Here is a 20,129-nt window from a genome sequence, read left to right on the forward strand (position 1 = left end):
GATTCGATGAAAGCAGAAGATGGATTACTAAAACAGTGCAAAACATGGCTAGTACATCTAAAAGTTGAAGCATAATTCATACCTAAATTTGAAAATGTGATATATATATAATCATCTCATCACAGCAGAAGCAATGAAAAGCATTGCCACCCAAGCCATATTCTAAAAATTGTCGTGGCTTTAAATATGCAACTCATGGTCGTGGTTCATAAGCTAAAGCTACACTTGAAACCAATAAAAATAGGGTTCCTAGGCAACAAAGATGTGCACCTCAAAGGGCTAACATGACATAAATTACGTTCAACATTCTCCTCAAACCATATTCTCTACATTGTGTTATAGATGTGCCTGGCATTTCGGGATCATCTATCATAATTTTATTCAATTTCCTCAGTGGGGCATAACATTCTAAAACACCAAAAACATGCGGATCAAAAACTGTTTCTATCGATCGGCCAACCACCCTGAATAAGGTCAAAGGACTTTTATCCGATGTAAAGTACATTGACCAATGACCATTGTTTCCTTCTGTTTCAAGGATTGCATTTACAAATCCCACTAATAACAAATTATGAGAAGTGATAATTCAGCAAGGAAAATATGGCACCCAAAAAGAAATCTCTAACAAAAAATAATGTATCGGGTATATGGAGTAGCTTATTTCTTCACAACTTGGGGAAAAAAAGATTCTTCAGGTCACTCCATTTCCAAAAAAGAAGTAGAAACCTAGACCATCTGATCAAGCAATTATTTCTGATTTCCAGAAGGGAAGCTAGTTGACGACATCAAGGACCAGCTTGCGGGACTTAAGAACTGACCACCTCAGGCGCCGGTAGTAACCAGCTTGAAGTAAAGCCAATGACAGTACGAATATCCATTTAAAACCCATCTGCAATAAAGGCACATAAAGTTAGAAATAAGCCCCGCATTCAATGTCATTCAATGTACACTATCTGATGATATCATAATATAAAAGCAAACATACCAGCTTCCTCTCTTCCATTTCCGGTTCTGCAGCCCACGATAAAAATGTCACAACATCTTTTCCCATCTGCACCAAGACCATAAAACAAAACTGAGTTTTGCACCAGGAAAACATCTATACCATAAGCTTATGAATATGAGCCTCTTCTTATCTTGGGCCATTATTTATTAGAATAAAAACCAACCTGAGCTTCTGTTGCAGGGGTACCATCTTCATACTCTAAAGCACCATCAATAAGCATTTTAGGCATAGCAATTGCTCCGCCAGGAAAGTAAGGATTATAGTGCAATCCCTCTCTGATCTAAAGTAGCAATTGAGATTAGATACGTGGTCAGGAAGCGAAACAACGATCAGCTTTTTTTTTTTTTTTTTGGTTATGTTAACAAAAGAATCAAATTACTACTACTGCCAACTACACAGAAAACTAGTCACCATAAAACATTAAATGAAATCAGATATCGTCTTGTTTACCAGTAACGCAACTATACTCCGATGTGAAATATGCAGTATCAAACAAGATACAGTTTGTAACTCTTAAAACACTTGGGTATTACAGTGATGGATCAGTGATCTGGAAAACATCAGCTAGACAAGATGAACAGGCCAGCTTCCCCACTAGATCTCATAGGTATATCAGAAGCGGCGACACAATTTAACAAACACCAAAATCTGATGGATAAGTGATCTGGAAAACATCAGCTAGACAAGATGAACAGGCCAGCTTCCCCACTAAATCTCATAGGGATATCAGAAGCGGCGACACAATTTAACAAACACCAAAATCAAGAGCAACTACATGTTCATTCCAGTATCAAAACTTTTTTTTTGCTGGACTCTCCTCCCCTACTTCCGAAAACGTGTATACATATGATAACAAATGAGAATTGCTACAAAAGCATAAAATTAGTATTGCACAAACAGAAAAATATGGAAACTGTGTTGAAAGGTTGGAGCAGAAATTACCGAAACACCAGCAGGAGGATCACGATAACCAGTTAGAAGAGCAAACACATAATTCTGACCATCATGACGAGCCTGAAAGCACAAAAGTTTAGACCTTCACAGAGTAGGAAATTACAGCTTTGAAGTTCAAAAAACATATGTATCAGAAGAAAGTTCTTACTTTGGTAATAAGACTTAAATCTGGAGGATATGCCCCTCCATTAGCAAACCTTGCTGCCTGTTCATTGGAATATGGCTGAGGAAAACGATCGCTGAGTTTACCTGGACGGGTGAACATCTCACCCTCATCGTTAGGTCCATCAACGACCTCAATCTCAGCAGCCATTGCCTTTGTCTCCTCTTCAGTATATGCGACACCCACCAAATCACGGTATGATATTAGTGACATAGAATGGCAGGATGCACAGACTTGCTGGTAGACCTGGTGACCACGGCGAATCCTGAACATTCAAAACCAACCTCACACATCTAAGAGTAACATACCATAAATTTTGAATATTGTTAGAAAATATGCAACACAATCATATTACAATTTCCCACATTTAAGATTACACATGTTTATCAAATGAGTTAAATTGTAAGCTTTATACAAACTATAACAACCGAGAAATAGAACATACGAGGCATGGTCGTAAGAACTGAGAATGCCTTTGTGAGGCCAAGGATAACTGGGACATGCCAACCCATGTTCAGCTTCATCAGCAGAAGCTATTGTTGCGAAACTTAAAAACCCTGAAACACCGGCTCCAAGGAGCGCAAATGCCCTTAGGGACTTCATACCAACAGATCCAGCATCTTCATGAATTTTCTTTGACGTAAAAAAGGATAACACTGGTAAGCCCTGCATGATCACATACTTAAACTATTAGGTCTTTTACTTCATAGCATAGTACTGCAGAGATACAACCCAATGCAATGCCACATTTCCCAGTTTATAACCAAAAGGCAGGATTTGGAAGTTGCAAACAGTCTGAAACATTTAGCATTATGTCATCCATTTTTTACATTCGGCGGACGCACACACAACATAGAAACAGTAAATAAAACCAGTACGTGAGCAAAGATCAAATAGATTAGAACAAAGAAAACTCGTTAAGACACAGAAGTGACTGCATCAGCATATACAACTCACAAATGAACTCAAATAGACTTGATACTTCAAAAACTCCAAATTAACAAACACAGGAGGCCGCCATGTGTAGCAGCATGAGGGAAAAGATTCTTACAGTGGACTGAGACTGAAGTCTCTTTCTCAGGAGCTGGTGGATAACTCCTCCTCCAACCATTTCAGCTAATATCTCTATCAATTAGTTCACTGAAACAATAAATTACACACACATTCTAACTACCGTCAATTACAGAACCAAAAAATAAAAAAAGAATATGAGGCTAGAAATTGCACAACCATTTAAGTAAAATGGGCAAAAACCCCAAACAAAATCAGAAAATTCCACAAAAACGGCAAGTTCATTATTTATCATAAGATTTATCCTATCAATCAGGCATCGGCTCGTTGATTATGTAATCATCTTTAGTTAGAAATTTTATACAAGCATTTTTCAAACCTTAAATTACAGACACAATCACAGGTGCTTCCAGTAAGAATTCCGAGATAAAAAAAACCCTAGATCGGGAAAAAGATACGGAGAAAGAGAAAATGAAAACGAGAAGAGAACTCACGAGATGATGAGATGAGCAAAGCTGCTCGACCGGAGAGCCTGTGGTCAACGATGAGGGCGCACTGGCAGAGATCTGTCCAACAAAGAAGTAGCGGCAACAAAAAAACTAAAATGAGAGAAGAAATAACGAGTGAATTATTCCTAGCTGGCTGCTTCAACTGCGACCACGCGCCCCCTTTCCATCAGATCTTTTCATCATTGTTCACCTTTTGGGCCTCTTTTGCCTTCCTCTCAGGCCCAATAATTATAATTATTTATGGGCTTAGGTTTAGGTTACCAATTGAAGCCCGGTATTCAGATCTGGTACCCTATGAATCCGCTTCCAATGATCCGTGATAATACTTTAAATAAATTACGCTTTAAGATTAATTTTATTCATTATTTTATATAAGCTCCTATTATTTGATTTCTCAAATTGTTGTTCAATGTATTAGAGGCGGCATTTTTTTTTTGTATTCATGTCTTATCTTAGTTTGAAGTTTAAGTTTGTCGACCCAATACAACCTGCTAATTAATCATTTCAATATTCTTAAACACTACCCTATTTATTTATTATTATTTTAAATTTCTGTCAATTCCGAAAATGCAAAATTTTTTAGTTTGTTACGCAAAATAATTGAGAATGAGAAGCATGAATGCTCTTCACTCGCACAATAAAGAGTCTTGCATTCACTAAGTAAATATCAAGATTGTTGGGATATTTTAAAGTAAGATTTATTAGATATTTTTAAAGATTTTTACAATTTTGGTTTTGTGAACGCAATTGCTAATTCTCCATTCATATGTCTTATTCCAAAAAAGAATGAGTTTTTGAGGTTGAGTGAGTTCAGACCTATTAGTTCGGTGACTAATCTTTATAAGATTGTTGCTAAAGTGCTTTCTTTAAGGTTCATGGAGGTGTTGAGGGAGATTGCTTCTACTGCTCAGGGTGCTTTTGCAAGAGATAGATAGATTCTGGATGCTATCTTAATTGCCAATAAAACTATGGAGGAGTATAGAAAATCTAGAAAATCTGGTCTCGTTAACAAAATTGATTTTTAGAAAGCCTACGACCGCATAGCTTAGGATGGGGTTTTTAATTAAATATACCATAAAAGGAGGGCATTTATATAGATATATTCCGTACTTTATAATTATGTAGATATGTCATTTTATGTGGTGGATTGACTAAAATATCTTTAAAAGAAAAACATAAAATATACACAAAAATCACGTCAAGTTCGCTCTTTTACTTACACCATTTCACTCACATTAGTTCACTTCTCACATCATTTCACTCCACACTCTCAAAATCACTCATGAACAGCTAATATGTATTTTCATAATTGATACTGATGGGTTTCGGCTTGTTAAATTATAATTTTATTTCTCCTTAACTGTTTTTGTGTGCTAATGGTATTTATACTTAATTAAAAAGTTAATATATTGTAAGGAGTTTAATGTAGATAAAAGATTAGAGTAATGATACAGCCACAAACTCTTGTACAAACTTATTTTGTACAAACTGACGTGGCATTAATTCATTGGTTGAATGAAAATATAAATTAATAAAAACAAATCATGTGGGCCAAGTGATATTTAATTCAACCAATCTTATCACGCCACATCAATTTGTACAAAATAAGTTTGTACAAGAGTTTGTGGCTGTATCATTACTCAAAAGATTATAGAGAATCAAATAGTATTACTTATGGAGATAAAATAGGAGGAAAGAGAAGAAAAAGCAATTAATAATATACTGTCGGGTCCATTAATTTTTTGTTTTGTTATTCATAAAAAATATATCAACATCTAATTTGATCCATTGATTTAATTATTGTTAAAAAGTTAAGATTTTGTGCAGATTCTTAAGAAAAAAGAGGAGCTCTCGATCCTATTGCAGCATATCATTTTGTAGCATCACATGGGATGGGCTTCATATTCAAACCCATCTGCACAATAAATCAAAATCCATCTAACGTAACAACTAACACAGCTCTGCACAGTGCACACCTGTGTTCTTCTCTGTAACCATTTGGCATTAATTGGCAGTTTATCATTTAGGCCATGTTATAAGCCTCAAAGATCTTTTATTTTTACGTACTTTAAATTTTAGTACAAATATTCACCTTCTTTTTCTTCATTTTATCCAACAGTATAGCTTGTAGTAGTACGTTGTTAAATTGGTAATGTTAAATGTTATTCTTTTTACAAAACTAATTTTTTCATATATATATATATATAATGTTAGGGTTTGCTCACTGAAAATTAGGTTTCTATGTCTAAATATTTTAGAGTTTTTTTTTTTTGAGATTTAAAATTTAAAATTAAGAAAAGATAATTAAAAATTTGTATATCAATTTAAGCCAAATAAATAAATTAGAACAATTGCCCAATTTTTTAGCTATAGCCTCAAGAATCAAAATTTTCTTCTCTTTCCTATTATGTCCTCCACCCAGTCAGGTCCTAAAATTTCCGCACGTGGCTTATTATTATTGACACCTGAACATGAGGTAGACTATACGGGCTTTCTTTCAATAGTAATCTTATGGATTGGGCTATCTTACTGGGCTTACTGGGTGTTTCAACAGCATGCTCAAAGTGGATACAAGCACAAAAATGAATCAGAAAAGTGAGAAAATAAAATGATGTATTCCAAAGGAAAAGGTTAGGTTATAATAAGATGGGCACTATAATGTTAGGAAACGAGCTATCTAAAAGCATCATCGAAGGAAAAATTTATTGCCACAAGTAGCACGAATTAAGTTACACGAATCAACCAATCATGGTACCAAACATCATATCGGTTATGCCTTTTTCAAATTACTATAATTGGAGATTCGTATAAAATTTTTGATAAATTAGAGATAATTGAGTTACAAGCCCTTACATAAATTAATGCAAGATGATTAAATTGATTGGACCAATACCTTTCGGCAAGTATGATTTGTTTTTATTATTTTATATTTTTATCCAACCAATAAATTTATATTACATTAGTTTACATAAAATTTATTTGTATCTCTATCATCACTCTAAATTAAGAGTTGTATTTGTGATATAAAAATCACATGCTTAAAATAATCCTTCAACTTGGTAGCTCTATCATATGTGGCAATATTTCAGAGCTTTATTATGGAAGCCTAATCCTAAAATTCGCTAAACATATATATTGGAAAATGTTATATTTTGAATTTATTATTAATTGTCTGTTTTCTTTCTAAATTGAACAAATCTCTCAATTTTTTATTGGACAAACGTTCGAATTGGTAATTTCTTATTTTATTAAATTAATTGGGTACATGATAGATCCATTACATACTTAAATATATTGCATGTTGTTATAAACACAAATTGTCTGCAAGAAGAAATCAAAGAAAATAAAAAGAACAAGTGATAAATAAGTTAATTTAAGATAACTCAAAATCTTCATAAACATGTTTTCAATATTTTGAGGGATTAAATACCTTCTAATACAACTATTAAGTCGCCAAATAAAATATTTCAGTCGATAGTTATTGACATTGATGCTAGTTTAAGTACTAGCTTGCAGATAAAACTTGAAACTAAAGAATAGGAGTAACAATCCTAAACCAATGTAAATAATTAACTAATTAACTACTAATTTGCTAAGCCCAAGTAGATGTTAACCACATCCAACAGGATAAATATAATTTAAAATAAATCAAAACTAAACATATCTCAAAACTTGAAGATCATACCACATACTTGTCCCCTCGGTTTGACCATATGGTTGTCAAACAAATTTCTATGTTTAGCTATCCAAGCTTGAATCTCTAAGAATGTAGAGAAAAAAACCTTGATTTGCACTTTACCCACGGCTGTGTCTTCTTAATAATAATAATAATAATAATAATAAAAAGATTGCACTGCATGCTTGTTAAAATTGAAAGAATTTATCTTGTACCAAGTATGATGAATATTTGTGTTAATTCTCTTTTATAATGCTTGAGCCACATACGGTCGTATTTTCTTGTAATGTATATTATTTTTGACAATGTTTCTTTTTCCTGTCTAACAACCTTATATTGATTCTATTTAGAGTTGTCTTTGCCCGAAAGGCTAACGTTAATTAGCACGAATAAGGCATGGCATGCAATCAAATGTCGTCTAATTACTTAGATTAGAGTCCAACTTCCAAAAGCTTACTTTATCTAATAAAATGCTAGCAAATCTATAGAGCTTTGGTTTTATACATATAATAATCTGTCTTTTGTATAAGCTAGTTAATGCTAATTTTCCTGTCAATATTTATCTTGAATTTTTCATACATTTGATGTAACTTGCAAATTTATTTTATGCGCCACAGTGAATTTTGTTATGCGACACTTGAATTTTACAAGTAGCCAATTTATTGTCTTTTTCTTCTTCTTCTTCTTTTTTTTTTTAAGATTAAGTTATTAAAAATATATTTATATTAATGGCTTAAATGGGCTATCAAACCCAAAATACAAGGAGAATATGACAATGTGAACCTTCTTCTTAGACCAAACCAAAATCATAAATTGACCCACCAGCCGATATGTAGGTGCCGGGTTTACGGTTCAGCCAGCAGCCACCCATTAACTAATTAATTAACAGCTAGAAAATTAATTCAAGTCTATTAGATTCAACTTAAAAAGCTAAACATATATTTTTTTTTCCCTTTTGGGTTTAGATTCGGAGGTAAAAAGCGGTCCTCTTATAGCTCATGTTTTTTTTTTTTTGGAATTTAAGTTCAGCAGATGCATAAGTTAATAGTTGAAAAATTAATTTTTTAATTAATTTTTTTGAAAAATATTTTTTGAAATCAGTTTTCTATTTTATTTTAATGTTAGAACTTCTATTTCATGATAAGTGTAGCTTAAAAGCCACAACATTACACTAGCAAATGTAGTCTTACTGTAATCACAATCAAATCTACCATATTTTAATTTATGACAAAATATTCCGTTCCACCAACGCTAGCCTTTAAAATGATACAAAATATAATTTACACTTATAAACTTTTTTGTATAAATTTTTACATACAAACTAAGATAGCCATAATATATAAGTGGAACTATCAAATTTTTATCATATTCGGAATTCGATGTTTTCAGGAATGAAAATAATTGACGACAATGATGTAATAATGTTAAATTAATTTGCAAAATGTGATTAAGGTATTTAAAAGTTTTACAATATTTCCGATTGTACACTATTAAATAATCAGATTTTATTGATTTTTATTAATTCTTAACCATGTAACAATATCCAATTGAGCCCCTAACTGTGGGTATCATATTATAATCCTCATTTGTATAGCTGTAAGGCGTATCATTATATATATATTTTTTTCCAAATTTTTCATTATGTCTAATATTATTTGTCTTAACTTTTAAGTGACATAAAAAAACTGAGTAAAAGTTCATTTAGTCCCTGATTTTTTAGAATAATAAAAAAAATTGTGATTTGGATAGGTAATAACAGGAAAGATATATAATGAAAAGATACATCGTTATCAAGACTTTTCTCAATGATTAATGCTCTTGAACATCCAAGACTTTTTTTATGATCATATTATCATGATAATGTACTTTCTTGAGACATCTTTTAAGCATATTAAGTAAGTTCCTATTCAAAGTTGATTTTAAATTTATATGATTTTGTTTTGGTATGATATCATACTTGTGTTAAGCTTTTCTAGATTGTTTCAGTTGGCTTAAAACTTTCAGAAAATCTTTTCTAAATTACAACTAAAAATCATATTTTCTCCCAATAAAGTATGTGATTTATTCCCACCAGCTTTGAATAATTTACAAAAAAAGGTAGATTCAAAATTATATTTTCATCTCCAAAATCATTTAAAAGTGTATGTTAAATCTAAAATTATTTGAAAATACTTGAGAAAAGTCAAATTCTTTTAAGTTGTTGCCCATTAGAGGTATACAAGTTATTTTACTTGATTCATATCTCTACTACAATTAAGATTTACAGCCACTAAAGATAAACAAAATAATAAATAAAATTGATAATTAGCTAATGTCAGATGGATTTAGATGAATTTTAAGGGATTCTAATTTCTCAAAAGAATGGGAGAGTTTGCCTCATTTTCCAAATCTTTAAAGGCGAATTTGAACTAATGAAGCAAATGATCCTGAATGGTAGAATTGTTTGTATTTATTTATTATTATATATAAAAGTTATCAACGATCCGAAAAAATATATCTGAAATTTTGTGGCAATATGTTTATGCTCAAGCGTTGTAGACATTGTTTGTAGAGCTGGGCTGTTTGTGTCGGTTTGGGCCTAAACAGACATTGAACTGGCTCAATAGGGCTAGAGCTCCACTGAGTCGAATTAATTTTTTTCCCTCAGTTCAAATTCTTTAACTCATTCACGGCTATATAATTTGTTTTTGTTTTTGTTTTCCAAAATAAACCATTACTTCAGTTGATTTGCACACACTTATAATTATCTCAATACATGAAGGCTATTAAACTAGAATACATTTTGCAATAATTTAAAGTAGGACTTAAAATATGTTTAATTTAACTTAATTACTGGCATTCAAAACCTTGTGACATAGAGGGTTGGGAATCAATACAGCAAACGAAAATTAAGAATACATGGATTTATGGCGTTGAGCATTTAGAAAATTAAAGCAAAAGCAAAGGAAAAAAAATGACAATTTAAAAAGGTGTTTTACATCACACCATTTATACCGGGCACTTTGTTTCGATGAAAGGACGTGAGCGACTTAGGCATGAAAAACCCCCAGTCAATTCAACCTTTTAAAGTACCAGTATTGCCCGAGAAAGAAACAGATGTAGACTAATATGAATTTCATCAGCAGGAGTATTTCAATCTTTTTGGGTGCGGTTCCTCTTCTTCATTAGAGTTGAACTTTTGCTGGGATCTTAGGTTGATTCCCACAAAATCATCACCAGCGGTCAATAAACGAATCCCACATGTTTCAATGGGTGCGGTTCCTCTTCTTCATTAGAGTAGAAATTTTGCTGGGATCTTAGGTTGATTCCCAAAAAATCATCACCAGCGGTCAATAAACGAATCCCACATTTTTTTACCCCGCAACACCTCATGGCTCTACCAGTATGATTATAAAAGTAAATCTTGAAAAGGGCCTTCTCAAAATCTTGACGACTGTCCCCCTTATCTCCATGGAAGAAGTAGTACCCCATGAACAAGTGATCCGACTCGACATAATCAATTGTCCTAACATACCAATCATGACTGGGGATTTTGAATCGGATTCTGCAGCGCAACTGAAAACCCACGTCCTCATCATGATGGTCTTGAAATGCAACAACAGCACAAAAGGCAATGGCCAAGTATTCATTATTGATCCAATCTGACTGCGGGAACTCTATAGAAGATCCCATACTTGAAAATCTAAACCACTTTGGAATTTCACTTCCGGGAAAATAAATACTACCGCAAGATGGTTTATACTTATAATCTGTCTGTATCATGCAAATAAGAGTTTTTGACGTTATTATTTGAAAGTGTAATGCTGAACATCTCAGCATTATTATTCCAAGTTGAGTCCTAGTTGATGCGGCAGCACCAAATCAAATTAATTTTTAATGTTTAACAGGATATGACTATTGCAGATAAGCGCTATCAGATCAATTGTGACTTAAATGTTGATATCAATAATGATATTGTAACTGAAATTATGTAAAAAGAGACGCACCTCTTCTTTTAATTTCATCCACCATGAAGTAGCCTTCTGCTGAATTTTCTGTAGAGCATCTTCTGCAATTCCTTTGAGCTCATTCTGATCCAATTTTAAGCAATCACTCAAATTGAAATACTGATCATTGTGCGGCGACATAGCTGAGAATAAAAATGAAAAACTTGACAATGCTTCTAGTGATGTGCAACGACGTACTCCCACGGAAAGCAGATTGCATGGAAGCTCTGGTAAGGATAGAAGTTTTGAACAATTCTTTAAATGCAGCAGTTCCAACTTTGAAAGATTTATGATGCTTTCTGGTATTCTCCGAAGATTTGAGCAACCCGATAGATAGAGTCTTTGTAGAGAAATCAACTCACATAGGCTGCTTGGGAGACTATTCAGGTTTTTGCATAACCTCATATCAAGGGTAACAAGTTTACTCAAATATTGAATAGATGAGTGAGTCTCAACCAAACTTGAGCAGGCTTTTAAAAGCAGATTCTCGAGATTTCGGGCTTGCGAGAGATCTGGGAGTTTCTTTAGCTGCCTGGAGTAACTGAGGTCTATCTCCTTTAAGTTAACAAGATTCTGCCAGATAAAAAAATAATAAAATACAGAGGAAGACACCAACACACATCAATAGCATGTGTGAAATTTTAAAATTATATATTGCTATTAATAGACATACCGGGACACCATCCCAAAGTTGTTCAACCTTGCTCTCACGCAATTGAAGTGAAATAAGAGTATCTAGACGAATAACTGGAGGCAATGATTTTGATGGATATCCATCCCAATAAAGATACCTTAGCTCGGTGAAAGCCTCACCTTCAAAATGAGAAATCTTAAATTTGTTCTCTCCATGAAATTTTAAAAATCTCAGTCTAGGCATCTTTTTGAAAGTACTGGAGTTTAAGTGTATTTCATTGACTTTAGACATATCCAGCAAGATACCCTCGATTGCTTCAGTTCCCTAACAATCAATGAGCGACTATAAGTTTAGCATCAGATTTATATAATTCAAACCACAGTAGCTGTTACACAGTCATAATTAACGCACATCAAGACATAAAAATTGCAGGCAGAGCATGTTACATTGAACAATTTGGAGAAAAATTATTTACAAATAACAATTATTCTAAAGAAAATGATAAATATTTAGACTATATTTTGAATTTTGAATTTTTAAATTTTATTTTTAAAAAATTCACAAATGTGGTAGTATGACATGATGTATGAACTTGAATTATGATTATAGATGTATAAAAAGTATTGCACATCTATGGCCATAGTTCAAGTCCAACATTTTCTTCATTATGGACGTCCACAACAGAGGCTTAACTACACTTATGTCATTGAAATATAGTTCTTTCGGACAAAGTACCAATCTGAATCCCACAAAAATGAAAATAGAAATAATTCCTCACCAAATTTTTTGACAAAACCTCATTAACATCCTTGTGATGCCACAATCGACGACATTTTCCAGGATTGTTGATGGCTGCTTCCCGATCAATTTTTCTGCCCATATCTTGTAGCAAATCATGCATTCTTATCTTATTGCACGATATAGTTATCAGAGACTTGTCAACAAGTCTCCCTAACCCTATTTCAGGGAAGAAGTCACTGGCATCAAAATAATTTATTACAAAATCTTTATTGGCTCCTACAAAGTAACATGCAATATCTAAAAACATAGCTTGCTCTACATAATCCAATCCATCATAACTTATCTTTAAAACATCTTGAATTTCCATGTGAGGAACTGTCTCTAGTTTGGTTATTGCACTTTCCCATTCCTCTTTTCGCCTTGCAGATAGAAACAAACCCAAAACTTTAAGAGCCAGTGGAACTCCCTGAGCATATTTTATTATTTTGTATGTTAACTCCATATAACATGCAACAGGATGGTCTTGTCTGAAGGCACATCGACTAAAAAGCTTAAGAGCATCAGCATCTGCTAATTCTTTCACCTCGTAAATTTTATCAGCCCAACAGTTTATAAGTACTTGTTTGTCTCTTGTTGTTATTATTATTAGACTCCCTGAGGCAAACGAATCTAGTTCGCCAATTAGAAATTCTATTTGTTTTCGATCCGTAACATCATCAAAAACAATTAGAACTTTCTTGCGAGTAAGCCTTTTACTTTCAAAGTTGAGGCCGATATTTGGGATGATCTTTACATTTCCATCATCATTCAACAATGTAGACAGAAGTTCCTGTCGCAAGTGAGCTGACATGCCAGTTTTTTCAGCTTCTCTAACGTTTTAAGCAAAGTAAGCACCTTCAAAATGTCGAGAGTACTTTTTAAAAAGAGCTCCAGGGATTGTTGTCTTGCCTATACCACCAATGCCCCAAATTCCTAACTTGCAAGTAACCACGAACCTGGTACCCAATAATGATTCAATTTCTTTAATGCACGATTCTACTCCAACCAGGCTTTTGTTTTCACTTTGAAATGTATCATCTAGACACCTCAAAACTTCATTGGAAATCTCCTCTACGAGTTTAGATTCAGGCCTGTCAAATAGGAAAAATAGCAATAATTAAGTTCAAATGGATCAAAAAGGGGCAATATGTTTTTTTTTTAAATTCCAGTATCTAAATTAATGTAGGCAACGTACAGAACTTGATAAAATCGAACCAGATAATTACATATAATTAAATTGTGGACTAGCAATCTTTTCGCATGTGAAAATCAAGTCAATGACTAATTGTTACCCGATGACATTAGAATCAAAGCCAGATAAATTTGCTGCTTCCGTTAAGGCAGTCCTCCACCTCTGAAACTTCTCCTAATAGTTCTTTTCCAGCTTCAAAAATTCAGTTCCGAAAGTGCCTTTCTGATGTCTCACGTTTGATGGATCAACCTGATAGAATACTGGGATCACAATCTGACCGTACTTTTTCTTGCAATCGAGGATCTTTACAAGTTCATCGAGACACCATCTGGAAGATGCGTAACGCTCCGAAAAAATAATAATTGAAATCTTTGATCCTTCAATTGCATCCAAAAGAGATGTTGAAATTTCACCTCCTCTCTTAAGTTGGTAATCAACGAACGTTTCGATTTTTTTCCTGCACAAATCTGCATGAAGATGGCTGGTAAAGTTGTCGCGGGTGTCCTCGCCTCTGAAACTAACAAAAACATCATGTTTTACTTGAGGATTAATATTAGCTGAAGAGGAGGAACAAGAAGCAGAGGAGGAAGCCATCATGTCTGTGTGAGAGAGCAAGACTTGGTAAATTCTGGGTGTTGATAAATAAAGTCATCCCCTATATTACGTTAAACGTAACATACACCCACTCACAGCAATAATACCATTAGCAATAAAGTCAAGATCTCTTTCTATTTGTTTTAAAGTAGCAATAAAACAATACCAAAAAAAAATTAATATGAAGTATGTTGACCCATATTAGTAACTCATATAATGTTATTGTTATACAAGATTAAATATGAGTACTCTATATAATTATAGCATCTTATAAATATCTAATGCTGTAAATAGTTGTGAATTGTCATCTTCATATCATCGGTCAACTCAGTCAAGAACGAATGAGATTTTGGAGGCATTTTGTAGCATCACATAGGACGCGCTTCATATTCAAACCCAATCTGCACAATAAATCAAAATCCATCTAACGTAACAACTAATTATTTGTGGTTGGGAAACAAGGGCAGCTTTGCACACCTTTGGTCTTCTCCGTAACTACTTGGCATTAATCGGCAGTTTATCATTTAGCCCATGTTATAAGTCTTAAAAGATCTTTTATTTAACTTAATATTTTTACGTACTTTAAATTTTAGTACAAATATTCACCTTTTTTTTCTTCATTTAATCCAACAATATAGTCAGTCGTAGTACGGTGTTAAATTGGTAATGTTAAATGTTATTCTTTTTACAAAACTAATTTTTTTCATATATACATATATAGGTTCCGGCTGTGGTGCCCTGTGACACCATACCCCCAACTTTTGTCTTTTGTGGGATGATTATTGGTAAATTGTAGTTACCACCTATGTCTCTCTTTCATTTGTATTTTTACTTCGATAAAATGAAAAGTTGCAGTTAGCTCCTTACTCTAACCCAAAAATTACACTTCAAAGTTTAAATGCATTTTCATCTAAAATTTTATATTTCTAAACTTTCCTAATATAACAAATATTTTTATGGATTGAAATAATCTTATCCTTTAATTTTTAGTTTTTCACACCCTAAAGTTATTTCATCATGTACAAAATATAATTCTTAAAATAAAAAATATCTATTTTATAATGGATGTTTGGGAGGCGATAAAGGAAAGTGGGGGGAAATGAGAGAGAAGAGAGACGAAATGAGAGAAAAGAAAAGAGTAACGATAAAAAATTAAAATAATATTAGTGGGTAGTCTCATTGGATATGCAAATGCAATTGCACCTAGAAACTTTGGCTTTAAATTCTTCATGCCTAGAAGCAGCTAAAATGTTCGATGGTTGAAGTAGAAAATTTGAGCAATTTATTTTTAATCATGACAATAAAACTAGTGGTGATTGTAGGCATTTTTTTTTTATTTCTTATAATGATTAGAACCAAAAGGAGAAATACATTTTGGGGACTGATTGTGATGGTAATTAATTTTTTCCTACCTTAATTTGAATAAGGATATAATTAAATTTTACATGATCAAAGTGGTTAATGGTTAAATAAATTAAAAACCTAACAGATGAGGATGGACTAACCAGTTTTCAAAATATTGAGAGCAGAGTAACACATGTCAATTTATTTAGTGTGCAGTCAAATTTATCCTACGTTAAATAGTGATTATTAATAATAAATAGATCTACTATATGTTAAATTATTAAAAAGTCAAATTAAGTAATGGACTTAAGTATAAAAATTTAAAACAATCTGGAGTCATGTGTCAAAATGTTGAAACTTTGTCATTTTTTAATGTGCAAGCAAATAATAGGGATTGTAGAGTTAATAGCCTATTAAGTCCATCTATGCCATTAAACTATTTTATGTTAAATCTAATGGTTCATAATAGTTGATAAGAAAAGGATAAAAATTGGGAATATAGTGTCATGGTGGCACCAATATATATATATATATATATATATATATATATATTGAAAATTAGGTTTCTATGTTTACATATTTTAGATTTTTTTTGGAGATTTAAATTTAAAATTTAAAATTAAGAAAAGATAATTAAAAAGGAAAAATGTGCATATAATTTTAAGTCAAATAAATAAATTAGAACAATTGGCCAATTTTTTAGCAGTAGCCCCAAGAATCAATGTTTTTTTCTCCTTCCTGCTCTGTCCTCCACCCGGTCAAGTCACAAAAATTTCCACACGTGGCTGATTATTATTGACACCTGAACATGACTTAGACTTTATAGGCTTTCTTTCAATAGAAATCTTTTGGATTGGGCTATCCTACTGGGCTTACTTGTTTCAACAGCATGCCCAAGTGGATGCAAGTACAAAAATGAATCAGAAAATTAAGAAAAAATGATGCTATTCCAAGGGAAAAAGGTTAGGCTATAATAAGATGGGCGCTATAATGTTAGGAAACTAGCTCTCTAAAAGGATCATCAAAGAGGAAAAATCACATGCTTAAATTCGGTTAGTGTCCGTAGTATCAAGGGTATTTTTGGCATGATCAGATTCTTTTTAAATTTTTATCATATGTACGGAATATTTTCCTATCATTATCATGGTAACATAACCCCAAAAGTCACTTAACATAACATATATATTGGAAAGGGTTATCTTTTCAATTTATCATTAAGTGTCTGTTTTATTTCTAAATTTAAGTTAGATCTCTCAAATTTTTTATTGGACAACCTTCGAATTGGCAATTTCTTATTTTATTAAATTAATTGAGTACATGATAGATTCTTTACATATTTAACTATATTATATATTGTTACAGACACAAATTGTCTGTTGCGAGAAATAAAATAAAATAAAAAGAACAAGTGATAAATAGGTTAATTTGAGAAAGCTCAAACCTCCTTAAACATATTTTCGGTATTTTGAATGATCGGATACTTTTCAAAATAATAATTCAGTTGCCAAATAAAATATCCCAACCGATCATTATTGACATTGACGCTAGTTTAAATATTACCTTACATATAAAATTTGAAAATATTACCTTACATAGAAGCCACAATCCTAAACCAATGCAAATAATCCGCTACTTAACTAACTACTAATTTGCTGAGTCCAAGTACATGTTAACCACAACCAACAAGATAAATATAATTTAAAATAAATCAAAAATATAAATATCTCAAGACTTAAAGATCATATCACATGTCCCATGGGCTTGACCGTGTAGTTTTCAAACAATTTCCTACCTTGATTTGAACTTTATCCGCACTTGTACCTTCTTAAACCCAAAAAAAAAAAAAAATCATTACATGCTTGTTACAATTCAAAGAATTTAACTTGTACCGAATATGATTAAATATTTGTGTTGATTCTCTTTTATAATGTTTGAGTGCTGTATGATCGTACTTTTTTGTACAATAATATTAGGGACTTTAATATTTGAATCCCACCTTAATTCTCAATGTTATATGTTATTATTCTATTGAATGATATATTTTTTAACTAGTAAAATCATTAGACCACCATCCAATAGATGAATAACACATTAATTGAGATTCAAATTAAAACTTAAATATCGGGATACCTAGCATTGCTCCTTTTTGCAATATATATTATTTTTAACATAAAAATCAACCAGCCGAGATGAAAAAAATAAATATTTCTGTTTCCTATATAACAGCCTCATATTGATTTTACTTAGATTGCCTTTGCCCGAAAGGCTAACGTTAATTAACATAAATAAGGCATGGCATGCAATTGAATGTCGTGTAATTACTTTAATCAGAGTCCAATTTCCAAAAGCTTACTTTTATCGAATAAAATGCTAGCAAATCTATAGAGTTTTGATTCTTCTGAATATTTGTCTTGAATTTTTCATACGTTTGATGTAACTTGCAAATTTTTGGCGACACAAGTAGCCAATTTATTGTCTTCTTCTTCTTCTTCTTTTTTTTTCTTCAAGATTAAGTTATTAAAAATATATTTATATTAATGGCTTAAATGGGCTATCAAACCCAAAATATGACGATGTGAACCTTCTTCTTTGACCAAACCAAAATGATAATTTGACCCACCTGCCGGTATGTAGGTGCGAGGTTTACAGTTCAGCCAGCAGCCACCCATTAACTGATTAATTAACAGCTGGAAAATTAATTAAAGTCTATTGTATTCAACTTAAAAAGTTAAACATTTTTTTCTTTTTCTTGTTCTCTTTTGGGAAGCCAGGGTTTAGTTTTCGCCTTTTCGGAGGTAAAAAGCAGTCATCCTATGGCGTGAGTTAATAATTGAAAAAAAATAATTTTTTAATTAATTTTGTTTTGAAATGTTAGAACTTATATTTTCTTTATTTTTTTTTTTTTTTGGTAATGTTAGAACTTCTATTTCATGATAAGTTTAGCTTAAAAGCCACAACATTACACTATAGTAAATATAGTCTTACTGTAATTACAATCAAGTCTGCCGTATTTTAATTTATGACAAAATATTCCGTTTCACCAATGCTAACCTTAAAAATGATATAAAATATAATTTACACTTATAAATTTTTTGCATAATCTTGCACATACAAAATAAGATAGCCATAATATACAAGTGGAGCAATCAAATTTTTATGATATACCGAATTCGATGATTCCAAGATTGAAAATAATTGACGACAATGATGTAATCATGTTGAAATTGATTTGTAGAATGTGACTACGGTATTTAAAAGTTTTACTGTATTTCCTGTTGTATAATGTTAGAAAATCAGATTTTATTGATTTTCAGTAATTTTTAACCATTTAACAATATCCAATTGAGCCCCAGACTATGGGTACCATATCATAAGTCATAACCCTTATTTGTATAGCTGTGAGGCGTATCATTATATTTTTTTTCCCCAAATTTTTCATTATGTCTAATATTATTTGCCTTAACTTTTAAGCGACATGAAAAAAAATGTACCACATAATAAACACATAACAAGAATTAGTTATCCTTTATCTTGTGACATATAATAGAATAATACATATAACTAAGTAAAATTATCCTATTCAAAATGTTTGGCATGAAGGAAGGAGTTGCATTATTAGTGGCTGACCATTTTAGGAGAAAATGAGTGCCCATGCCCAAGTCGTTGTCACATATATAAGCTTATCTCTTATGGCATCTGCAAATTTTTAATGAAAGTTAATATATTGTTTACACGTGTTTCACTTTTTTTTTTTTATATGATCTTGCACTTAGCGAGAGGAAAAAAAATATATTAACGTGAAAGTGATAAAAGTGGTCGTATTTACTAAGATTAAATTTTTTATGTGGTCTTTCATGTGTATAAGTACATCAAAAGTACATCTCATAAGGATTTTTATTTTTATTTTAAAGTAAATCCGATCTTCAACCCAAGTATTTAGCTACACTATAAAAGAGCTATTTAGGCAAGGTCATAAAAAAAATTAATTGTAATTTTAACAGATCAAAATATTACATATTTTCAAAAAATGTGATTTTGATAGGTAATAATAGGAAATATATATAATGAAAAGATACATCATTATCAAGGCTTTTCTCAATAATTAATGCTCTTGAGCACCCAAGATTTTTTCTATGATCATATTGTCATGATAATATACTCCTCTTAAGACATCTTTTAAGCATATTAAGTTTCTATTCAAAGTTGATTTTAAATTTTATATGATTTTATTTTGGTATAGTGTCATACTTGTATTGAGCTTTTCTAAATTGTTTCAGATA

General features: G+C 31.9%; 2 protein-coding genes across 4 annotated transcripts; both read right to left on the reverse strand.

Moving 5' to 3' along the window:
- Positions 1-354: 354 nt before the first annotated feature.
- On the reverse strand, positions 355-3,795 carry LOC102631247 (cytochrome c1-2, heme protein, mitochondrial). 2 transcript variants are annotated; one of them, XM_006478103.4, is made up of 8 exons: positions 3,629-3,795; positions 3,175-3,263; positions 2,569-2,789; positions 2,109-2,388; positions 1,949-2,020; positions 1,170-1,286; positions 986-1,051; positions 355-889 (listed from the first exon to the last, which is right to left on the reverse strand). In XM_006478103.4, the coding sequence occupies exons 2-8, from the start codon at positions 3,232-3,234 to the stop codon at positions 773-775; spliced, it is 933 nt and encodes a 310-aa protein (XP_006478166.2). In that variant the 5' UTR covers positions 3,235-3,263; positions 3,629-3,795; the 3' UTR covers positions 355-772. The 2 variants fall into 2 exon arrangements, with proteins under 2 accessions (XP_006478166.2, XP_024954679.2); XM_025098911.2 differs by lacking the exon at positions 3,175-3,263 and having other exon boundaries at positions 3,629-3,784.
- Positions 3,796-10,129: 6,334 nt separating this feature from the next.
- On the reverse strand, positions 10,130-14,582 carry LOC102606870 (disease resistance protein RPV1-like). Of its 2 annotated transcripts, XM_052438764.1 has the most exons (6): positions 14,012-14,582; positions 12,718-13,810; positions 11,979-12,263; positions 11,306-11,878; positions 10,620-11,072; positions 10,130-10,512 (listed from the first exon to the last, which is right to left on the reverse strand). In XM_052438764.1, the coding sequence occupies exons 2-6, from the start codon at positions 13,528-13,530 to the stop codon at positions 10,438-10,440; spliced, it is 2,199 nt and encodes a 732-aa protein (XP_052294724.1). In that variant the 5' UTR covers positions 13,531-13,810; positions 14,012-14,582; the 3' UTR covers positions 10,130-10,437. The 2 variants fall into 2 exon arrangements, with proteins under 2 accessions (XP_052294724.1, XP_006478167.2); XM_006478104.4 differs by having other exon boundaries at positions 10,130-11,072.
- Between the last annotated feature and the right edge of the window lie 5,547 nt (positions 14,583-20,129).

The sequence above is a fragment of the Citrus sinensis genome, chromosome 3 (genome assembly GCF_022201045.2).
Source record: "Citrus sinensis cultivar Valencia sweet orange chromosome 3, DVS_A1.0, whole genome shotgun sequence".
Taxonomy (NCBI): domain Eukaryota; kingdom Viridiplantae; phylum Streptophyta; class Magnoliopsida; order Sapindales; family Rutaceae; genus Citrus; species Citrus sinensis.